Here is a 22,583-nt window from a genome sequence, read left to right as displayed (position 1 = left end):
GTTTAAATTTAATCAAAATCGGACGACTACATCATGTAGCTCCCATAGTAACAATCGGGAAAAAAAATTTTAAAAAATTATAGCTTAGCTGTTTTTAATTTTTATACCCTTGCAGAGGGTATTATAATTTCAGTCAGAAGTTTGCAACGCAGTGAAGGAGACGTTTCCGACCCTATAAAGTATATATATTCTTGATCAGCATCACTAGTAGAGTCGATCTAGCCATGTCCGTCTGTCCGTCCGTCTGTCCGTCTGTCCGTCCGTTTATATGCAAACTAGTCTCTCAGTTTTTAAGCTATCTGCATGAAACTTTCCCAAAAGTTGTCTTTCTATTGCAGGTAGTATATAAGTCGGAGCGAGCCGGATCGGACGACTATAGCATATAGCTCCCATAGGAACAATCGGAAAAATAAATGAAAAAAAATTATAACTTTGCTGTTTTTTAATTTTTTTTTAGTTCTTCGACATTTAGTAATGGTTTAATATTTCAGAATTACGGTTTAAATTTTATCAAAATCGGACGACTATAGCATATAGCTCCCATAGGAACAATCGGAAAAATAAATGAAAAAAATTATAACTTTTCTGTTTTTTAATTTTTTTTTTAGTTCTTCGAGATATAGTAATGGTTAAATATTTCAGAATTACGGTTTAAATTTCATCAAAATCGGACGACTATAGCATATAGCTCCCATAGGAACAATCATAAAAATAAATGAAAAAAAATTATAGCTTTTCTGTTTTTTAATTTTTTTTTTAGTTCTTCGAGATATAGTAATGGATAAATATTTCAGAATTACGGTTTAAATTTCATCAAAATCGGACGACTATAGCATATAGCTCCCATAGGAACAATCATAAAATATTTAATTCTTGCAATAGCTGCAAGGGTATATAAACTTCGGCTTGCCGAAGTTTGCTTCCTTTCTTGTTTTCTTAGTTCTTCGACATATAGTATTGGGTAATTATTTCAGAATTACGGTTCAAACTTCATCATAGAAATAATAAAAATATATAAAGTAACTCATCATAGCTTCAATGTGTTTCAACATATACGCAAGTAAATCATAATTTTATTGTTTCCAAAAGTAATAAATTCTTGCAATAGCTGTAAGGGTATATGAACTTCGGCTTGCCGAAGTTTGCTTTCTTTCTTGTTAAAAATTAATTAAGGCAGCGTTACTCGAATGATTAAGGCTGCGCGGCTTGAGTTCATTTTTAAGCGCGGCTCTTTTTTTACTTTTAAAATGAATTAAGGCCCCGCGGCCTTAATTCATTTTCGAGTCTCTCTATTTAACTTTTCAAAATAAATTAAGGCCGCGTGGTCTTTGGCAGCCAAGGAAGGTGTTTATTCCTCTTTTTATACACATTTGTGATCTCCTCCGTGTCCACATATATAGTAAATGCGCGCAGCCACATTTCCCACTCCGTACGCCATAGCGCCTTGCCCATAGCCTGGCATAGAAAAAGTTTCAGCTCCGTCATAATTTTTTCCTGAAATTAAAACATGTATCCCAAAATAGTCCTTCAACAACGGGCTTTTCTGTATTCTTTTTTTTTTGCTCTTATTCCATTAGTAATATATAACTTAAGGCTTTTACTTCCTTTCCTTGATCTCATTCCATTTACTTTATTTTTTTTTTTGTTAGCCTAGGCTCATTCCATTTGGAGTAGATTTTTTATTTTTATTTGAATCTCATTTCATTTGGAATAGACTCTCTCTTTTTTTTAGCACGAATTTAATCTCCGGTTTTATCCTCTCCCACGATCTCCCACTGAATGAAACACTTTATATCAACTAATAATTATATCCTTTATTGGCCATCCGCTCTGGCCGGTGACTCTGGAACTAATAATAAGGCTTTGCCAACCGATTGGCGAAGTACAAGCCAAACCTACTGTGGAGATAGGGAGAGAACATAAGTCTTCTCCTTAGCGCCGCTCTCTGCGCCGATCTCCACAATAACTTTTTTTTTTTTTTTTCATAGTTCTTTGAGATGTTTTAAGTTTGATTAAAATCGGACGACTATATCATATAGTTCCCTTGGAAAACAATCAAACTATTAAAAATAATAGTTTTAGTTCTTTTGGAACAATCGGAAAAATAAATACAAAAAATTATAACTTTACTGTTTTATTATTATTTTTTTAGTTCTTCTATAGCTCCCATAGAAACAATAATATATAAAGCATTTTGTTTTAAAATGAAGCTTTTCTATTTTGTAATTTTTTTTAATTCTTTTAGACTTTGTAACAATTTGATAGTTTAGAATAACGCTTTTAATTTAATTTAATTTATTAAAATCGGAAAACAATATTATATAGCTGCCATAGGAATTATAGATTAATTAAGCTGCAAATCATCATAGCTTCAAAGTTATTAAACATATATTTAGTTTTTACCATAGCTGCTAGGGTATATGAACTTCGGCTTGCCGAAGTTTTCTTCCTTTCTTGTTTTAATTACATTTTTCTCACTTATTTGTTTAAAACAACCCAATACTTATTTGTATTACAACAGCAACGAAATTAAGAATTTTACAAAAATGCAAAAGAAACGAAAAGACCGCGCGCGTCTTTGCATGTTTCTTTTTGTTGTTTTAATTTATTTTTCAAGAGTAATGTTTGTTCGCTTACTGTTTGCAGTCACAGTGGCGTGAAAAAATATATCGTTGGAAATTGTACAATAATACAGAACAAAAACACGCTTTGAAAGTTAAATATTAATATTTTTTGTGTATATTTCCTTGATTGAGAAAACTGTATTGATTTTACTACAATATAAAACAGTCGCATAACACTTTCTTAAAATTTTTTTTGTTTTTTGGTTTTTGGTTCTAAGAATAAATAATAAATAATAAAAAGAGCATATATTTCTCCCACTGCTGTAGCTAGAGAAAATATAAAAAGTTAATTTTCTTTCTTTTTGTTCGTTTCAAATCAAGTGTCCTTTTTGCGTTCTTTTTTAATCTAGGTTTTCACTGAAAATCACAATCTGAAAAGAAAACCGGAAAATTGGTAACGTTCGGGTTTCAGCATTTGGTTCACATTGTAAACGAATACTTCTTTATCCATTGTTGTAAAGGCGACGTTTTCATTAAAGTTTCTTGGAATACCAACCAAGGATCTTTATACCTTCCTACATTCCTTTTTGATTTCAAAACAAGCATAAAATAAGCTTTTCTTTTTGGAATGTGCTATCTAAGTTCCGACTGAAAGTGGTCGACACTTTTTTGCGTGAGTAACTTGAAGAGCAAGTCTTGTCAGTGTGTGTGCGGTTTGATACTGTCCGTGTCGGCCTGTGCCGTAGCGCTGCTGCTGCTCTGCAGGCAAGACCTGCAGCGATTACCAGCAGAGCAGCGGCAGCAGCGATTATTAAATACCCGTTACTCAGCTAACAAGTTGTAAAATAAACATTCCCCCAAAAACAACCGGCTTTTAGTTGGCACCATCTGCCGAACTGCATTGACAACACTAAAAGCAAAGAGGTAATGTAATGCAGAGCAGCGGCAGAGCAGGACACGAACAGTATATAACCGCTGTCGGCACACACACAAGTTTCCCGTGCCAATTATATACACAAATTAAGTAATCATTAATCAGTAATCAGTATCATACTTTTCAAAGAATACGATATACCCTTTTACTCTACGAGTAACGGGTATAAAAAAATATATCTGAATACTAAAAACAACAAGGAAGCGAATACTCTTTCAGAAAAGCGGAAATATGTTCAATCTCACAGTCGCATAAGGCTGCCTGCATCAGTTGATCTAGTTTTTGCGGAGAAGTTGGCGACTACTAAACAGCAGATTGACTGAATATACCAAGTGGTGATTCTGCAATCCCGGAGGCGGTGGTGATGGCGATTATGATAGTACTTATTTATGCGCCCGAAGAGTAAAAAGAAAACTTTTTGTCGTTATGTCGTCAGCTCCGCCGATGCGCTATTGCTATTTAGCCTTTGATATATCGAAAGTTAAATATTAATATTTATTAATAAGATGTTTAAATCTACTGCATTAGTAGTTATTTATATTTTTGCACTTCATTTTGTTTTTTTCATAGTTCTTTGAGATGTTTTAAGTTTGATTAAAATCGGACGACTATATCATATAGCTGTCATAGGAACGATCAAATAATTTAGCAGTTATAATTTAACATACACGCATAAAAATCGAAGTTTAGATGTTTAAAAGAATAATTCCTTTTTACAACAGCTGGAAGGGTATAAAAAATCGGCTTGTCGGAGTTTAATTTTAAAACAAGAAAGGAAGCAAACTTCGGCAAGCCGAAGTTAATATACCCTTGCAGCTATTGCAAAAATTAAATATTCTTCAAGACATTAAAATTATGATAATCTTGCGTGTATTTTTGAAAGCATTGAAGCTATGATGATTTGCAGCTCAATTATTTGAGTTCCAATGGCAGCTATTTGATATAGTTTTCCGATTTTAATAAAATTAAAAGCATAATTCTGAACTGTCAGATAATTGAAAAGAATTTCTAAAAAAAAAATAAAAAATAAAAAAGTGACATTTAAAAAAAAATTTTTTTTTAACAATCGGAACAATCGGAAAAATTAAGGAACAAAAATTATAACTTTGCTGTTTTATAATTTTTTGTTTAGTTCTTCGACATAGAGTAATGATTAAATATTTCAGAATTACGGTTTAAATTTCATTAAATTCGGACGACTGTATCATATAGCTCCCATAGGAACAATCGGAAAAATAAATACAAAAAATTATAGCTTTACTGTTTTATAATTTTTTTTTTAGTTCTTATGTAGCTCCCATAGAAACAATAATATATAAAACATTTTGTTTTAAAATGAAACTTTTCTATTTTGTAATTTTTTTAATTCTTTTAGACTTTGTAACAATTTGATAGTTTAGAATAACGCTTTTAATTTTATTTTATTTATTAAAATCGGAAAACGATATTATATAGCTGCCATAGGAATTATCGATTAATTAAGCTGCAAATCATCATAGCTTCAAAGTTTTTAAATATATATTTAGTTTTTACCATAGCTGCTAGGGTATATGAACTTCGGCTTGCCGAAATTTTCTTCCTTTCTTGTTTTAATTACATTTTTCTCACTTATTTGTTTAAAACAACCCTATACTTACTTGAATTTCAACAGCAACGAAATTAAGAATTTCGCAAAAAAACACCTTAGCTAGTTGAAAATCAAAATGCAAGTGGCCGCTCAGCTTAGCATTATATTCAAAACAATACAAGAAAAATATATATATATTTTTTGTTAAGTTCCTTTATTTTTTTTAAATGCGTTTTTCAAATTCAGGGTACTGTTGGGGCCCCCTTAACTTACATTATTTTAAGAAACTTTGTAATCTTTTAGCTTTTTTTACTTCCCAAGACGGCTCGGCGAATAAGTTCCTTTTAAAAAGGATGCTTTATTGGCGAATGGCTAGAGCCACCATTTTGTATAAGTAGCAAAAACTTTTTTAAGCACAAAATAACAAGATAAAAAAAATTAAGCTTTTGAACCTTAGGTCGGAACTAACCTGATATTAAATTTAGTGAAAGCATAGCTAGAAACAATCACATATGCACAGTAAGTTAAAAGAACTTAAGTTCCTAATCTTACAAAATCATAGTCAATGAATACCAAAATTAAAATCAAAAGCCTTTGCAAACAAATCGTATTATTTGTCTTAGCTTATAATTATACATGAGCGGTCCCATAGATCACTTTTTATTTGTTTAAAATAACTATAATGCGTGCTATTAACAGAAATTTTTTGTGCTTTAAAGCTTTCACAGTTTTAAAACAAAAAATATGCTATATAATGCTATATATAAGAAAATCTGCAATTTTGTGCCCAATACACCCAAACTATGATGCTAAGGTGAAACTTAAAATATGAAAAGCCTAATCTACGAGGTTCCCTTCGGGTTCTGTATTGTTTTCCCGTTGGATGGATCCGGATTAGCATAAGGTATCGATTGATTTTTGTTCCATTGGTTCTCATCGTTCACGTTGGATTTGAAACTCTGTATTGGCAAATATGAGCTGATCAAATATTTGCTACCCGAGCCTGCGACAAGCTGAAAAACAGTAAAATAATTTAGAGTTAAAAAATTTGGAATTAAATTCTTGTTTTGTATATTAAATCTCTGAAAATGTATTTAAAAAAATATATAAAACCAAAAGAAGAAAACTGAACCAGTCGATTTTGGAATATGTTTAATCAGGAATGCGTAAAAAACAGGGAGTTTATTACATTTTTATACCCTTGCAGAGGGTATTATAATTTCAGTCAGAAGTTTGCAACGCAGTGAAGTATATAAAGTATATATATTCTTGATCAGCATCTAGTAGAGTCGATCTAGCCATGTCCGTCTGTCCGTCCGTCTGTCCGTCCGTCTGTCCGTCCGTCCGTTTATATGCAAACTAGTCTCTCAGTTTTAAAGCTATCTGCATGAAACTTTCCCAAAAGTTTTCTTTCTATTGCAGGTAGTATATAAGTCGGAACGAGCCGGATCGGACGACTATAGCATATAGCTCCCAAAGGAACAATCGGAAAAATAAATGAAAAAAAATTATAACTTTGCTGTTTTTTAATTTTTTGTTTAGTTCTTCGACATATAGTAATGGTAAAATATTTCCGATTTACGGTTGAAATTTCATCAAAATCGGACGACTATAGCATATAGCTCCCATAGGAACAATCGGAAAAATAAATGAAAAAAAATTATAACTTTTCTGTTTTTTAATTTTTTGTTTAGTTCTTCGACATATAGCAATGTTTAATTATTTCAGAATTATAATATAAATTTTATCAAAATCGGACGTCTATAGCATATAGCTCCCATAGAAATAATAAAAATATATAAAATAACTATCTAATAATTGAGCTGCAAATCATCATAGTTTCAATGTTTTTTTAGCACATACTCATAATTTAAATGTTTTCAAAAGTATTTAATTAATGCAATAGCTGCAAGGGTATATGAACTTCGGCTTGCCGAAGTTTGCTTTCCTTCTGGTTTTAATTCATAAGATAAATGGATAATAAGTATTAAGCATCTTGTGTTAAATTTGTTTTTTAATTTTTTTTAAATCAGGAGATTTTTTAATTAATGAGAAACTTATATAGACAATATAAGCAAATTAATATATTAGTCTGTACAGAATACCTAAAATATACTTAAGCCCCTGACCCTAAGCCACTCGAAAGTAGCAACCAGTCCAAGAGTCAAATCACATGCGCTCACAAAAACATAAATCATTTATACCCATAATATTTACATCTAGACCCCATATTCCCCATACAACTTTTCACCAAATCTTATATAACATTCGGTGTATACCGAAGGCAAACAAAAGTTGATATACCCTTGCAGCTATTATAATAATAAAAAAAAAACTTTAAAAAATATATTTTTTTTTTTTCGTTTTATTTGTTTATTGAATCTTCTCTAGAAGAGACTTACAATAAGTATTCAAATCTTAACCTATACTGTAATTGTTAAAATGTTAATTGGTAAATGGCCCTAAGTTGAGCAGGAGTGGGCGGTCGTTGCGCTGTAACCGAGAGTGGTTACTGAGCCGCCTGAGCTGCCTGGCTAGTTGGTTTGGATGTATTGATAGTCTAGCTTCGTACTTTGAGACTTTACTATCAATTTCTTCTTTAACGGGTTTTATATCCAGGTCCCTGTGGATATTTGCGTTGCGAATATACCAGGGGGCCCCAGTTATTGTTCGCAGTATCTTCGACTGTATTCGTTGGATGATTTCTATGTTGCTACTGCTTTCGTTTCCCCAGAGTTCAGACCCGTACATCCAGGTTGGCTTTAAACAAGAGTTGTAAATAAGTAGTTTGAGTTCCAGTTTCAGGGGTGAGCGGGAATTGATGAGCCAGTGGAAACTGTTGGCCATGAGTCTTAGGGAAATCTTCTTCGCTTCAATGTGCTTTCTCCACGTAAGCCGCCTGTCTAAGTGGATGCCCAGGTATGTGACTTCGTCGACTTGGAGGATTTATTTGGTGTTTAGGGCCACTGGTGGGCATGTTGCCCGATTGAGTGTAAACGTAATATGTTTGCATTTTAGTTCGTTGACTTTTATGCTCCAATCTGCTAGCCATTTTTCTACGGCCCCCAGGTGGTTTTTTAAGTACGCTGTTGCTGTTTTTGAACATTTTAAGAGACTGGTTATAGCTGTGTCATCAGCAAACGTGGATAGAGTTGTCTGACTGCTTGTGGGAATGTCAGACGTGTATAGGACATACAAGATTGGTCCGAGCACACTTCCTTGGGGTACTCCAGCTCCGATTTTGTGGTTTGCGGAGAAGAAGTGTTTGCATCTGACAGTAAATACTCTGTCTTTAAGGTAAGATTCAAGTAATTTGTGGGTGTTTTGTGGTAGGACAGTCTTGATTTTATGAACCAGACCGTCAATCCAAACGTGGTCGAAGGCTTGAGATACGTCTAGGAATAAGGCACTGCAGTATTCCCTGCATTCAAACGCTGTGCGTATTTCAGCTGTTATGCGATTTACCTGTTCGATAGTTTCGTGCTTTTCCCTGAAGCCGAACTAATGTAGGGGGATCGCTCTGTCATTTTGGAGGTGTGTTCTGAGGTGGCACAGAAGCAGTTTTTCAAATAGCTTTGATAGGCACGGAAGGAGGCTAATGGGCCTGTAGGACGAAGGTTTGGATTTGTCTTTGCCTGGTTTTGGTATCATTGTAATAACAGACTTTTACCATTGTGTGGGAAAATAGACCCATTTAAGAATTGAGTTGAATATGGTGGGTATGCTTTTGACTGCGCATAGAGGCAATTAGGCGAAATTAAATCATGGCCAGGGGCTTTTTTTTGGATTCATCTGTTATGCAATGGTTTTTATGATTGTGCTTGTTTCAAGAATTATTGAGCAGGAAGGCTCCGCTGGTGAGATGTTTGGTAAAGTGAATTGGTTTGTCGGCGGATGAGGTTGGAAGACATTTTTTAAGTAAGAGGCGAATATGTTAGCCTTTTCCTCGTCACTACGGGCCCACCCACCTGTTGGTGATCGAATTGGAAAGTCGGGTTCTATTGGGGGTTAAATGTTTGCGTGCGCTCTCCAGAGTGGAAATTTGTTGCTGGTGGGCGAAAGTTGCGCTATATAGCGGTGTGCCTGCCAGTCTCAACGAAGTCGCCGCTTTTCTTGAAGGAGCGACTGGATCTGTGTAGTTGTACGCGTAGTTTTTGGTGGGGATGAGGCTGAAAGTTCGGGTGTAGAGTGCTTGGCAGCAGAGGACATTACATCCGTTATATGTTTGAGTGAGTCTTCAATATCAGCTTCACAGGAGATTTTAGGTTCGATTTCATACTTTAGCCAGTTTGTTGTATTGGATGTCAGAAATTGTGGTCGTTCTACAAACTGTGGATGTTCAGATAAACAGAGTAAAACAGGCGAGTGGTCAGATGACAGTTCCGCCAGGGTTTCAACATGTATCAGCCTGGACGGCACTCTGTGGCCTGTATGTGGTTGTAGGCAAACGCCTCCAGAGGGTGATGCCTAATGCGCTGTTTGATAAGGATTCCGGTCCCTCCATAAGCTTTGCCGTCTGGGTGGTTGCTCGCATAGAAGATGTAGCCAGTGAGATTGAAATGGTTTTTATTGGTTAGGTGCGTTTCTGAGAGGAGCATGATATCGATGTCAAGTCTGTGCTGCGGAGCACCGTTAGCGTTCCAAAAGCATATTCCTAAGGGATCCATCTAAGTTGACTTTTGTTTGTTCTGGTTTCGCACTAGTTCCTGGAGAATACCTTGCATTGAAAGCATGATGTTCGTGAGTGTAGCTAAAGTAGCTTCGATGCTGTTTTGTATTTGTGGAGTGTAAGTGTGGTTTTGTTGGTTATAAGGTTTATATTTTGGTTTTAGTATAGGCGGGTGGGGCTGTAATGCTTCTTTAAGGCGATAATCCGGGTATCGAAGTGCAGCCGCAAACGTAACTCCAGGAGTGGTTTGCGAAGGTATGTAAAGATTTGGCTGAGCAACCTGTTGGGCAGAGGTTGATTGTTGGCGCCTCTGGTTGAGCCGACTCTTGATCTCTTTATAGACGGGGCATCCCCTGTAATTAGTGCTGGGTATTCTTTGTTACCCGTGCAAGCTTCTATACAGTGCAGGTCGCCACAGGCAACACAGACTGGTCGCAAGGTGCAATAGTTTTTTGTGTGACCAAGTATGGCAAATTTGTTTGCAGAAGTTGTTTTAGTGCTGTTGTTTGAAGTTTTCGTAAGTTTAGGCAAATTTGTTTCTTTAGCTTTTTGCGGACTAAGTTTTCTTTTTATTTGTACATACCGATCGATCCCAGTCTGTACAAGCGTAGATTGTGAGAGCTCTGCAGAAAAGCTAGTATTGCTCGCGATGCCAAAATCGGTCAGACGTTGGTCGATGTTGAAGTTGTTGTTGTTGTAGTCGATACGACAGTTGTTATTGAGGGCACCGTATTAGTGAGCGCACAAGCTGATGTAGTCTATAGTCTATAGGTGGAAGGGGGGAAGGGCATTGCAAACTCCATGACTGCGTTGGAGCAGCGCAGCTTGAGTTGGTAAATAGTGCTGGCGAAAGAGACCGAGCTCTCTCTGTGTTAATTATTGTCTCCGATGAGACAATTGCTAAGTATGCATTATTTTTCGAAGACGAAGACAGTCGACGCGCGTCTTGCTGTTGTTGTTGTTGTACACGACTTTGACTCACTGGCTTGCTGTTGGCACTTTTCAATAACGTACCCGCAGGCATTGTTATTTAGTTTAATTTATTTAAATCTTCGTATTTGTTATTAGGTTTGTTAGGGAAGAAACCCCTTGTTGTTTGGCATTGCTGCCAGCGTCTTTTCGCTATTTATTGGTTATTAAGACATATAAATTTCGAATTATAAGAGTATTGTGTGCTGTATGATATAGTTTTCCGATTTAAATTTAATTAAAAGCGTAATTCTGAATTGTAGTACAAAAACAAAATCAAAATTAGAGAAGTTACAATTTTTTTCATTTATTTTTTTATACCCTTGCAGAGAGTATTATAATTTCAGTCAGAAGTTTGGAACGCAGTGAAGGATACATTTCTGACCTAATAAAATGTTTATATTCTTGAACAGCATTACTAGGAGCCATGTCCGTCTATTCCTCGGTCCGTCTGTCCGTCCGTTTCTACGCAAAGTAGTCTCTCAGTTTTAAAGCTATCTACATAAAGCGTTCCCAAAAGTTGTCTTTCTATTTCTAAATTATAATTTTTCTGTTTTTTAATTTTTTATTTTAGTTCTTCGACATACCTATAGTAATGGTTAAATATTTTAGAATTTCATCAGAACCGGACGCCTATAACATAAAGCCATAGAAACAATAAAAATATGAAAAAAAAATTTTTTTTTATATAACTTTTTTATTTTGTAATATTTAATAATATTTTTGACTTATTAAAAATTTGTCAACTCAGAATTACGCTTTTAAATTTGTTAAAATCGGAAAACGATATCATATAGCTGAACTATCGAATAATTGAGCTGCAAATCATCATAGCTTCAATGTTTTTAAACATATACGCAAGTAAATCATAAGATTAATGTTTTTAAGAATATTTAATTTTTGCAATAGCTGCAAGGGTACATAAGCTACAGCTAGCCGAAGTTTGCTTCCTTTCTTGTTTAATATTCCGATTGTTCCAATGGGAGCTTCATTATATTGTCGTCCGATTTTGATCATATTTAAACCGTAGATCCAAAACAATAAAACATCACTAAACATCGAACATTTAGCTTAGCGATTAATTTATATATGCATTTTGCTTTGCGTTTACTTTTGTAATTGCATTTAGCTTTGCGTTTATTTTTGGGCACTATTCCGGCTTAGCTTTTAGATACTTCACTTTGGGAAATACTGCGATTTATTTGCTATAGCCCATAGCTGTTGATAAGCAGAGCGCAGAAGGATTTAGAAACACTTTTGTCTATGCATTTAAATTAATTCGACTGTATGAGACTAAAAATAAGTATATAAAATCTTAAATTAAAACTATATCTGACAGTCTAGATGACTGATGCGAAATGAAAAGGCTCTAATAACTATTGCTGAGCTGGAAGGTCATTTCGTTGTAATCGGGTCCGGTTAAAAACCCTGGCTAGACCCCTGGCGAGCTGATTTGGATGAGAAGTTAGTTTGGTGTGGTAGGACGCATTTTGTTTTGATATTTCAATGCCAACATCTCTGTGGATGTTGTCGTTCCGAACATACCAAGGTGCCCCAGTGATAGTTCTCAGGATTTTTGATTGTGCTCGCTGGATAATATCGATGTTACTGCTGCTCGCGTGTTCCCACAATTGAATTGTAGAGCAGGACCTTGAAGTCTAGGCAGAGGGGGGAGCGAGCGTTTATGAGCCAATGAAGGCTATTGGATTTTAGTTTGAGATGAATTTTCTTAGCTTCTCCGCCATGTAAGTCTCCTGTCTAGGTGGACGCCAAGGTACGTTACATCGTCAGCTTGTGGAAGTGGCGTGTTATTCAGAGTTAGCGGGGGACTGTTATGTCTGTTATAAGTAAACGTTATGTGTTTACACTTTTGCGCATTTATTTTTATACGCCAGTCTGATAACCACCTCTCCACTACTACGAGATGATCAGCTAGTAGTGCTGTTGCCTGAATTGGGCATTTGGACCGACTTAGGATCGCGGTATCGTCTGCGAATGTAGAAGTAGTTAGCCGCTCGTTCATGGGAATATCTGCGGTGTAAAGGAGAAATAGAGTTGGACCAAGGGCTCTACCTTGTGGAACTCCAGCCTCTGTCGTGTAATCGTCGGATATTGTAGTGTTGCATCTCACTGCGAAGGCTCTGTTGTAAAGGTACGATTCAAGTATCCTGTGAGTGTTTTCCGGCAGTAACATTCTGATTTTATGCATAAGGCCATCGAGCCAGACTCGGTCGAAAGCCTGCGCAACGTCAAGGAATACCGCACTGTAGTATTCCCGAAGCTCGAATGCAGTTCGTATTTCTGTTGTTAATCTATTGACTTGCTCTATTGTTCCATTGTTTTCTCAAAAGCTCATTGTGCTCTTTCAGATGTGGGATTATGCGCGTCAGAAGGCATTTTTCGAGCAGTTTTGACAGACACGAGAGTAAACTTATCGGTCTGTATGAAGCTGGTATTGTGTGATCTTTTCCTGGCTTTGGGATCATTATGATTACCGACTTTTTCCATTTTTTTGGAAAGTAGCCAAGTCGTGTAATTCCGTTAAATAGTTTACAAATTACCTCAACTGCACAGTTTGGGAGTTCAATGAGCATCTTAGGAGTTATTAGATCACCTCCTGGGGCCTTTTTTGTTTTTAATTGCTTGCTGATGACTTTTGCAACTTCGTTTGGTTGAAACAGAATTGGCGCCGTCTCAGTTCCAATATGAATTGACGGCGACGGTAGTGTGAATGAGTTATTTGCAGGATTTAGCTGAAAAACATTTCGAAGGTGTAAAGCAAATGTGCAAGCTCTGTCTTTGTCGCTTCTGGCCCAGCTGCCTGAAGAGTCTCTTATGGGAGTTACTGTTTCGGCCGGCGCACTTAGATTTGGGTTGGCCCTCCACAAGGGATGCTTGGTGCTGGTGGATAAAAGTTTCTCAATGTACTGAGCCCTGGTAAGTCTGCGAGCAGCTTCCTTATGACTATGTTTTGAGGATGGCGATCTGCTGGTTTGCCAAGCACGCCTCAAACAACTTTTCTCCAAAACAAGCTGTTCTATTTCAAGGTTAGTTTTGTGCTGGTGTGTGTGCCCATCCCTCCCTTGCGGTGTAGAGACTTTGGCTGCTGCGACGAGTACAGACTCCAGTGCATCGGCAAAACAGTCGATATCCTCCTTGATGTTGACTGTGGAGTTAGTTCAATGTGGGAACTAACGTACTTTTTGAACTTCAGCCAGTTGGTTCGATGCGACGTCAGCCTGCAAGGGTGCTCGATTAGTTCCAGGTGTTGAAGAAAAGTTATTAGCACTGGTGAGTGGTCCGATGATAGATCCAAAAGCGATTTTGCAGATATTAGATTGCGAGAAATATTTTTGTCACACCAAATCAATTAAATCAGTTAGTTTCCTAGGATCTGTAGGCCAGTATGTAGGACTGCCTGGTGAAACGTAGCCCAGCTTGTGATTTTGTGTTTTTCGTTCAGAAATTGAGTTATTGCAGGTATATGCCGTGAAACACCGTTGGCGTTCCACAGAGTTATTCGAAGGCTAGACATAATTTATTTGGACTGCTGAGCTGCAAGCATTTGTAACAAGATATTTTGGTTTGAGTTTGCATGGTGGTTTTCATGAAGGACATAAATTCCATCATATTTTGTTGTTTAGTTTCCATGTTGTATGTTATCGATTTTCGGCTCTATGTGAGCTGTGCCTGATCTTAGAGCACCGGCGTAGGAAATGCCGTTGGTGGTAATTGAGGGCCCAAATGATGACCTGGCTGCTTTTGCGAAGAAAACTTCCGGTGTCGTTTGTGATTTCATGTAGATGTTCTGGCGGGCCGTTGTCGCTCGTTGCTTACGACTTTTCATCTCCTTGTAGACTGGACAGCCTCTGTAGTTTGCGGTGTGGTTTCCTTGGCAGTTTACACACTTTTTAGTGAGAGAGTCTTCCTTGTTGGCAGGGCAGGGTTCGGAGCCGTGGCAGTTTCCACAAGCTACACATACTGACCTGAGGGTGTAATTTGTGCATTGCCTTGGCCCGTTCCGTTTGTGCGGCTCTTCGACTGTGATCCTACTGCAACTTGTAGATTGGGTGCACTGCGTTTTTTTTTAAAGTTCTGCTGTCTAGCTCCAGCTCGACCTTGAAAAGTGGTTGCGGCTTCTTGTTTTTGTTTATAATATTTATAACATGTTTTGCGCAAAAACCGTTTTCTTTTAAAGCCTCTATAATTTCGGATGGGGTCACATCGGGTTCTATTCCCTTGAGCACAACTTGTAAGCCTTTGCAACTTTTCAGCTGGTACGTGTAGTAATTCTTTTTGACTTCGTTTAAGTACTTCGACACTGATCGGAAATCTTCTTCTGTTTTGGTTTGAAGTTTGGTTTTGCTTATATTCCCTTTCATAAGCGGAATAACATGAAAGTTATCTTTTCCGACAAGCTCAACTATTTTGTTGACTAGGACGTTGGAGAACTTCTCCCGAACTTAAATTTCCTTGGGGCTAATTCTTCAGACTCTGTTTCAGGCTCCGCCAGAATGGAGAATCTATTTTTATTTAATGGACCGAGATTTTCAGGGCCTTTGTTGGAACGGTTTATTTTGGGCATATTGCTGTCCGATTTTTTTGGGGGTGTTAGCTTGCGCTTGGAAATATTAATGTAGCGATCCATGCCTGTCTGCATGGCCGAACCCGCTTGCGGAATTGTCATTTCTGCTTCCGTAGCTTTGTTTTTGCCGTTTGACCCGATTTTTGCACTTAGTTGTGTAGTTGCTTTACCCGCGACAGAGACCGTTTTGGTCGACGTAGTAGTTACTGTTGTGGTTGCACTAGGTGGCAGAAGCTCGGTTGGAGTTTTGCATTGCTCACTCCATGGCGTTTGAGCGGTGAAAAGTAGGGCGGGAGAGCAAGAACTAGCTCTCTGGTTTTCGGCGGTCAGTAAACTTGCACTTTCTTGCACTTTCGGTTCTAGAGTATTACTCGTGAAAGAGAAATAAGCATTGTTACGGGCCAAGGAGAGACGACGTTTCTCTTGCTTTTTCTGAGCTTTTTCACGGGCTTCGTCTTGTTGTTTTTGGCGTTGAGTGCGCTGATCCACTTTCTTACTCATTTGTATATTGTTAGTGCGTAAAGATTAGTTATTTAATTAATTTAAACTTTAGTTTACGATATGCGAATTAGCATCGCGAATCGCAAAACCTCGGGTTTAAAAGTTTTTTCGAACGTTTTCGACTGAGTAACTATTTGTTTTTCGGGAGCGTTAAGAATATGCGTCCACACGCGACCGGAGAAGAGTTGATTTTTCACTTTTTGACTTCCTGATGGGGATTCCTTCTCCTCGCTGCCTTGGGGTTATAATGAACATGGTGTCGAACTGATCTTCCAGAATCTGGCCAAGAATTGGTTCAGTGCCACTGTAACACCATATGCGCGCAAAAAAATGTGTGCAGTGGTGAGCTACGAAGGTCTTGATCGGACACAGCCTCCTTACTTTTAGGTGTATAATCGCTGTATCTATGCCAGCTATACAACCGCTCAGGTCGAGACTCAAATTAAGAAGAAATCATGAGGTTTTCGAAGTCAGATATTACAAGATGGGTTACAGCCGGGATTAGAGCTAGGTTACCTCTAAAAACGTTAAAGCGAATGCAGTCCTACCTATTGTCTATTAATCTCTCACGCCATTTACAGCCGATACCGCACGCTAGGTGGCGGAACAGGGCATATGATTGTGGCGGCCCAAGTTAAAATACATCTAGCGGAAAATCTGTAAACTAAGAACTTAGCTACGATATTTATTGTTATCTCTCTGATCGATATGTTCTAAGAAACACATCTCTATCTCTCTCTTCTTCCGGCTCTCGGCTAAGCTGCACGCACGCTTTGTAACTCCTCATTGTGAAACCCAAACATACATTAATAAAAAAATAGTTACACCAATTCGTGTAACTATAGTGGTGACCCCGATAGTAGATTTCAGCTAAGTATATGACAAAATCCTTTTTAACTGAGCCAAACTGTCGCAAAATAAAAAATTTGTCCACGTACTGAGTTTATGCACTTACACATGCAAACATTTTGCACTTACACATGCAAACATTTTGCAACGGAGACACATACATATGACGCTACCAACACAACAAAAGTTTATGCCCGGCGAACCTCGATATAACTTGCGATCCTTAGTACCCAGAAAGCTAATCTTCGAGAGCGACGAGAACATGCCCGACGAGCAACAATAACTGCAAACCAGAATTCGAGAGCTCCAAGCTCAGGTGGAGGCTTTACAAATGAATTCTACTGCAGGACAAGCGGCGAACACTGGACCAATGGCACGGGCAACAGTCCGCCTGCCAAAGTTTACTAGCAGCAATCCTCAACTATAGTTTGCCCAGGTGGAACGTTTCATTTCGTTTGCACGGCGTTAACAATGACGACTACAAATTTGATCACATCACCGTTAACTTGGATCCGGAGGTCGTTTTAGCCGTTGAGGATTTAGCCACGCATCCTCCAGTCGCAAACAAGTTTGACACGCTGAAGGCTCGCTTGCTCGACAAATTTGCAGAGTCAGCAGAATCAAAACTACGGCGTTTACTGCAAGGTGGAGGAACTTCTGGCCTGAAGCCCTCCCAAATTCTAGATCACATGCGTCGGCTGGCACCGGAATCCAGCAGCGAACCAATAATCCGTACATTGTTTGTTTCTGAAATGCCTCAGAATATTCGTCCGAATCTAACCGTCTGGGAAGAGACCGATCTTGAAAAACTGGCCAAAGTGGCAGACGAAATGCTTGAAACCATCGGATCTTCCAACACGTTCGCCATCTCTGCAGATGACGTAGCCGGAACCGCTTCGGTGAATGCAGTTGCTCGTCCGAAATCTATTAAGGACATCGCAGACTCTCTGCGTGCGCTGACAAAAAAGGTTGATACGATGCAAGCTGACCTTAAACGAATTCAATCTAGTAATCGTTCCGCCAGTCAAACTCGTGGATCATTTCACCGATCCGCTTCACAACAACGCTCTCAATCTGCAACAGTTTCTGATGGTCCATTACAACAACCTGGCGATCCACAAGCTGAACTTTGCTATTATCATCGTCGTTTTGGAAATGATGCTCGCAAGTGCAAATACCTTGCTCTCTTGCGCACCTTTTAAACTAATGCCGCTGTCACCCTCACCGCTGGAGGGTGGCAGTACAACCAAAGCCAACAAAAAGCTCGTCCAGTCAGTAATCATATCTGAAGTCCGCCTTTACATTACCGACCGCAACTCCCACCACAGCTTCCATATCGACTCGGGCTCCGTGGTTTCTGTTGTTCCCCGCCCACGGGCAAGGCATCACACAAAACAAACCGACCTTGTTTTATATGCAGCAAACGGAACAGTCATCCACACCTACGGAAGCATGCCAGTTGACCTGAACATTGGGCTACGACGTAACCTTATCTGGCCTTTTATCGATGCTGACAGACTTTCTGTCCCACTTTCATCTCCTCGTCGTCGTAAAGGGCCAAAAACTCATCGATGCGAACACCAATCTATCGACACCAGCTTGTCTTTCCAACGCTGTACATCACTCTGTGTCTACCATTCAGGTGCACACAGATTCCAAACTCTGTTGCAGGAATTTGTGGGCGTTAGTGTTCTAGCACCGAAGGGAAGCAACCATCACGATATACAACACTACATTGAGACTACAGGAAGCCCAATCTCCGATCGGCCCGCGCGGTCTATCTGGTGAGAAACTTTTAACCGCAAAGTCAGAAATCAACTTCTTGCTTAAAGAGGGTATTTGTCGTCCTTCTAAAAGCCAGTGGTCAAGCCCGCTACATATGGTGAGCAAAAAAGATGAATGCTGGCGATCTTGTGGGGACTATCGCAAACTCAATGCGATAACGGTACCTGACCGTTATCCAAGTGCTCATATCCACGATTTCTCGGAGCAACTACACGGGAAAAAGATCTTTTCTACTCTCGACCTAGTAAAAGCGTATTATCAGATTCCAATGGCTGAGTGTGACATCCCTTAAACCGCTGTTTGTACACCTTTGGCCTTATTGAATTCCTCTATATGCCGTTCGGCCTTAAAAACGCTACACAGACTTTCCAAAGGTTTATAGATAACATTTTCAGTGGCATTGATTTCGTTTATTGTTACATTGACGATATCCTGATAATGTCCAGTTCCTTTGAGGAACACGAAAAACATTCTCGCTCGCCTAGCAGGTAGAACTAGGTTCGATCTCTTCGCCCAGCCACCTTTATGGCAGACTCCACGCAAGGACTCCCTGAGCTCGATTTAATCAGACTCCACGCAAGGACTCCCTGAGCTCGATTTAATCACGACCTGGCACCCGTTGGATCTCAGCGTTGTAGTCTCAGCCTTGTAGACTAACAGCCGTTCGGCGTCTCGACTTTGCGATCTTGATCCTGGTACTCGGCACTTGATTAACTGGCTACTGGTCTCGCGTACACGCACTCGCTCTGATTATTGCACTATTACTTCCACGTGACCGTCTGCTGACTAGTAGCATCGAGTTCCCGTGCTTCGACCGAGAAAGAGGCCTAACGAAATCGGCGCATACTGTGGCCCAGGGCTCCTCTGGGATCTGTGTGAGCATTTTTCCGGCTGCCTGCAGCTGACTGGGCTTGTACCTGAGGCAGCTCTCACAGTTTCGCCCGGCCAAGATACCTCGCTGTCACCCTCGCGATCGTCGTCCGGCTGCCCATGAGTCCGGCCGTCGGCATATCGTGGTTCTCGGCCATGACTCGCTGCCTTGATTCGATTGGTACGCATAGATTCCATGCGACCACAATCTCGTTTCCTGCTCTGTGTGGAATGTGCCGGTACGGATATGTTTGGGGGTTCTGTGCTATTTTGCCCCTATGTCACTTATCCAGCTACATTCGGCTTGTTTCACCTGCTGACCAGGTGGCTTCGTTTTCATCATTCGGCTGGGTTCAGGTAAGGGCTGCCGCGACAGTGCGTCCGCCACAATATTCAGCTGGCCTTTCCTGTATGCAATTTCGAAGTCGTATTGTTGGAGCTCCAGTGCCCACCGTACGATGCTATTCAACCACTTCAGGGCCATGTGATCTGTTATCACTTTGAAGTGGTATCCCTCCAGGTATGGCTTTAATTTCCTTAAGGCCCACACGATTGCTCAACATTCTTTTTTAGTGGCCGAGTAATTCTTTTCCGACCCGCTAAGGTCCGGCTGGAATAGGAGAACACCCACTCGCCCTGGTCGGAATTTTGAGTGAGAATGGCATCCAGCCCATAATCGCTGGCATCGGTCTGCATCACAAACGGTTTTGTGAAATCCGCCGTCGTTCGGATCGCTGCTTAGAGCTCCGAGGGGCCTAGAGTTGAGCACGGCCTCCACGCTGGTGAGCAGAGTTCCGAGCTCCTCCGCGGTCAAGAGGTCCTAGCCTACCGTCCGAAGGAACAGGTGCTTTGCAGACTTCACACCTGCCTCCCATAGTCCGCCGAAGTGCGGTTCTCTGGGCGGTATGAACGCAAACTCGCATCCTTTTTTTGATGAGAATGTTTCGATACCCCTGCTCCTCCAGACGGGCTCGGAACTCTCTCATGTGGCGATCTGCGCCAACGAAGTTGGTGGCGTTGTCGCACCGCTCGAAGTCTATCTGCTGGCAAGTTCCCCATAATTTGCGTCAAGAGTTGCGGCTTACAGCGAAAGCAGTGCATGCACGACCGAACTGTTCGTCGGCAGACTTCTTGAGCATTAACTAGCCAGATTTTCTCGTGCAGACGACTTACGAGAGCTCGTGGGCCAGCGTGACAGTTCGTAACTTGCAGGTATGACACATAGGCTCACAGTTCGTGAGCTTTTAGACAGCAACAACGGGAATTTGGCTTCGTACGGGATAGGAGCATTCAATAACCGAACCCCAACTCGTAGCAATGTCGAGGAACTTCAATCTAATTAATTTTCCTGAAGAAAAGGCTTTAACTACCGGTTTATTTTTCAGAATTTTACTTATGTCGTCCCTGAATTCGTGAAATTGGATAGCTTCGACAATTTTCTTAAAAGCGAAATCCAGTTCTCTTGGCGAAATACTTTTTTCAAAGGGCTTCGACACCTTTCTGAACCTTTGAATAAAACGAAAAACCCACAAGAACACTCTTAGAAGCTTCAGGTACGACGAAAAGGACTCTATTTTCTGAAGCACCATCGACATTACATCAGCCGGCAGTTCGAAATGATTATTTACAGGCCAATTATTTTCTGAGTCTAGCAAGAACGAAGGCCCACCGAACCAAATGGACGTTGTAAGCTCCTCTACGTCACATCCTCGGGACACTATGTCTGCTGGGTTGACTTTCGTGGGAACGTGTCTCCAAATTGCTTTCTCCGACCACTCCTGAATTTCTTCGACCCGGTTCGAAACAAAAACCGACAACGACGAGGGATGGGTTTTGATCCAGTGTAAACTGATCTCGGAGTCTGTCCACAGAAAAACATTCTCAATGGGACAATTTAGCAATGGTCTGACACGATTATAGAGATCTGCTAAAAGGTGAGCTGCACACAGCTCAAGGCGAGGCAAAGTTTTCGTCTTGAGGGGAGCTACTTTCGATTTGGCGGTCAATAAAGACACTTTCAAACCTTCAGCAGTTTGAGTCCGAACGTAGATGCACGCTCCATACGCTCGCATGGAAGCGTCAGCGAAACCATGTATTTGAATCGGGACTTGTGGATCTTTGTTGACGAATCGCGATACCTTAATTTTAGGCTTTAAACTTCTCCCACGAGATAAGCAACTGCATCGGTAGCGACTCGTCCCAATCTAATTTTCGAAGCCACAGTTCCTGACCAAAGGACACAAGAGGCCAAGTGGGTCGAAAAGTCGAGCAGTCACGGACAAAATATTTCGCTTTTTCGCGCGAAGATCCAGGAAACAGTCATCCAACCGAAATTGAAAGTAATCTTTGACCGGTAACCAAACCACGCCAAGGGACTTAGTTAGGTCTGAGTCTGCCATAAGTGGCATTACAGCGCTATCAGATGCGGATAACTCTGGGCAGTTTGAAAACCAATTTTCCAATTCAAAGCCTGCCTCTTGCAAGACCTGAGAATCTTCGCCTCGAAGGCGTTGCAGGCCTTGGCTGGAAGTTTCGGTCAGCTTCGTCCACCATCACTTGGCGATACATCTTTTTAACGTCGGCCGCAAGGGCAAATTTATGCAATCTAAACTGCGTGGAAGAACGGCAATATGCATCGAAAACTACTCTCAACTTAGTTGAAGTAGTTTGTGGCCGTAGAACGCATTGGTGCGGAATGAAATAGTGCGGAGTGTTCGGAATTTTGTCATTGGTAGAGGACATGTGGCCCATTGAAACATATTCCTCCATGAATTCAAGATACATCTTCTTCAGCGAAGGGTCCTTTGACAATTTCCTTTCTAGCGACAAAAAAAACGTTTCGCAAATTCGTATGACGAACCAAGAGTATTTGGGTCAGATTTAAACGGCAAACGAACCAAAAATCTATCCGACGACAATCTTTGAGTATTTTTTTCAAAGTGTTGTTGACAGAGTTGTTGCTCAGGAGTATTTACTTTAGCCTTGGGCGGCAAGTCCTCCACAGACCAAAATTTCTACAGGGTTGTGTCAATTGATTCCAACGCTTCCTCCTGGCAGCTGAGATGTACCATTTTTTCAGCGTTTACATTATTTTCAGAGGCGCATCTCCCTGACACTATCCAGCCGAGTACTGTCTTTTGTAAGATGGGGAATTCAGGCCCCTGCTTTATCTGGCCAATAAATAAAAGTTCAAAGAATGTATCAGCGCCGATAAGCATATCTATTTTTTGGGGCTTGAAGAAGAATGGATCTGCCAACCGCTTGATCCGGATGGTAACCAGAAATATTTA

The 22,583-nt window shown here is 39.9% G+C and overlaps 1 protein-coding gene across 4 annotated transcripts in view; it reads right to left on the bottom strand.

Annotated features, from left to right (window-relative positions):
* Window positions 1-5,709: 5,709 nt before the first annotated feature.
* LOC128263668 (scavenger receptor class B member 1) overlaps window positions 5,710-22,583 on the bottom strand; it is a 294,139-nt gene continuing 277,265 nt past the window's right edge. For all 4 annotated transcript variants that reach the window (XM_052998745.1, XM_052998741.1, XM_052998746.1 and 1 more), the window contains one exon: window positions 5,710-6,078. In XM_052998745.1, the coding sequence (XP_052854705.1) occupies window positions 5,908-6,078 (171 nt within the window). In that variant the 3' untranslated portion in view covers window positions 5,710-5,907. The remainder of the gene's footprint in view (window positions 6,079-22,583) is intronic.

The sequence above is a fragment of the Drosophila gunungcola genome, unplaced genomic scaffold (assembly GCF_025200985.1).
Source record: "Drosophila gunungcola strain Sukarami unplaced genomic scaffold, Dgunungcola_SK_2 000010F, whole genome shotgun sequence".
NCBI lineage: Eukaryota > Metazoa > Arthropoda > Insecta > Diptera > Drosophilidae > Drosophila > Drosophila gunungcola.
This window is presented reverse-complemented; position numbering and strand designations above follow the sequence as displayed.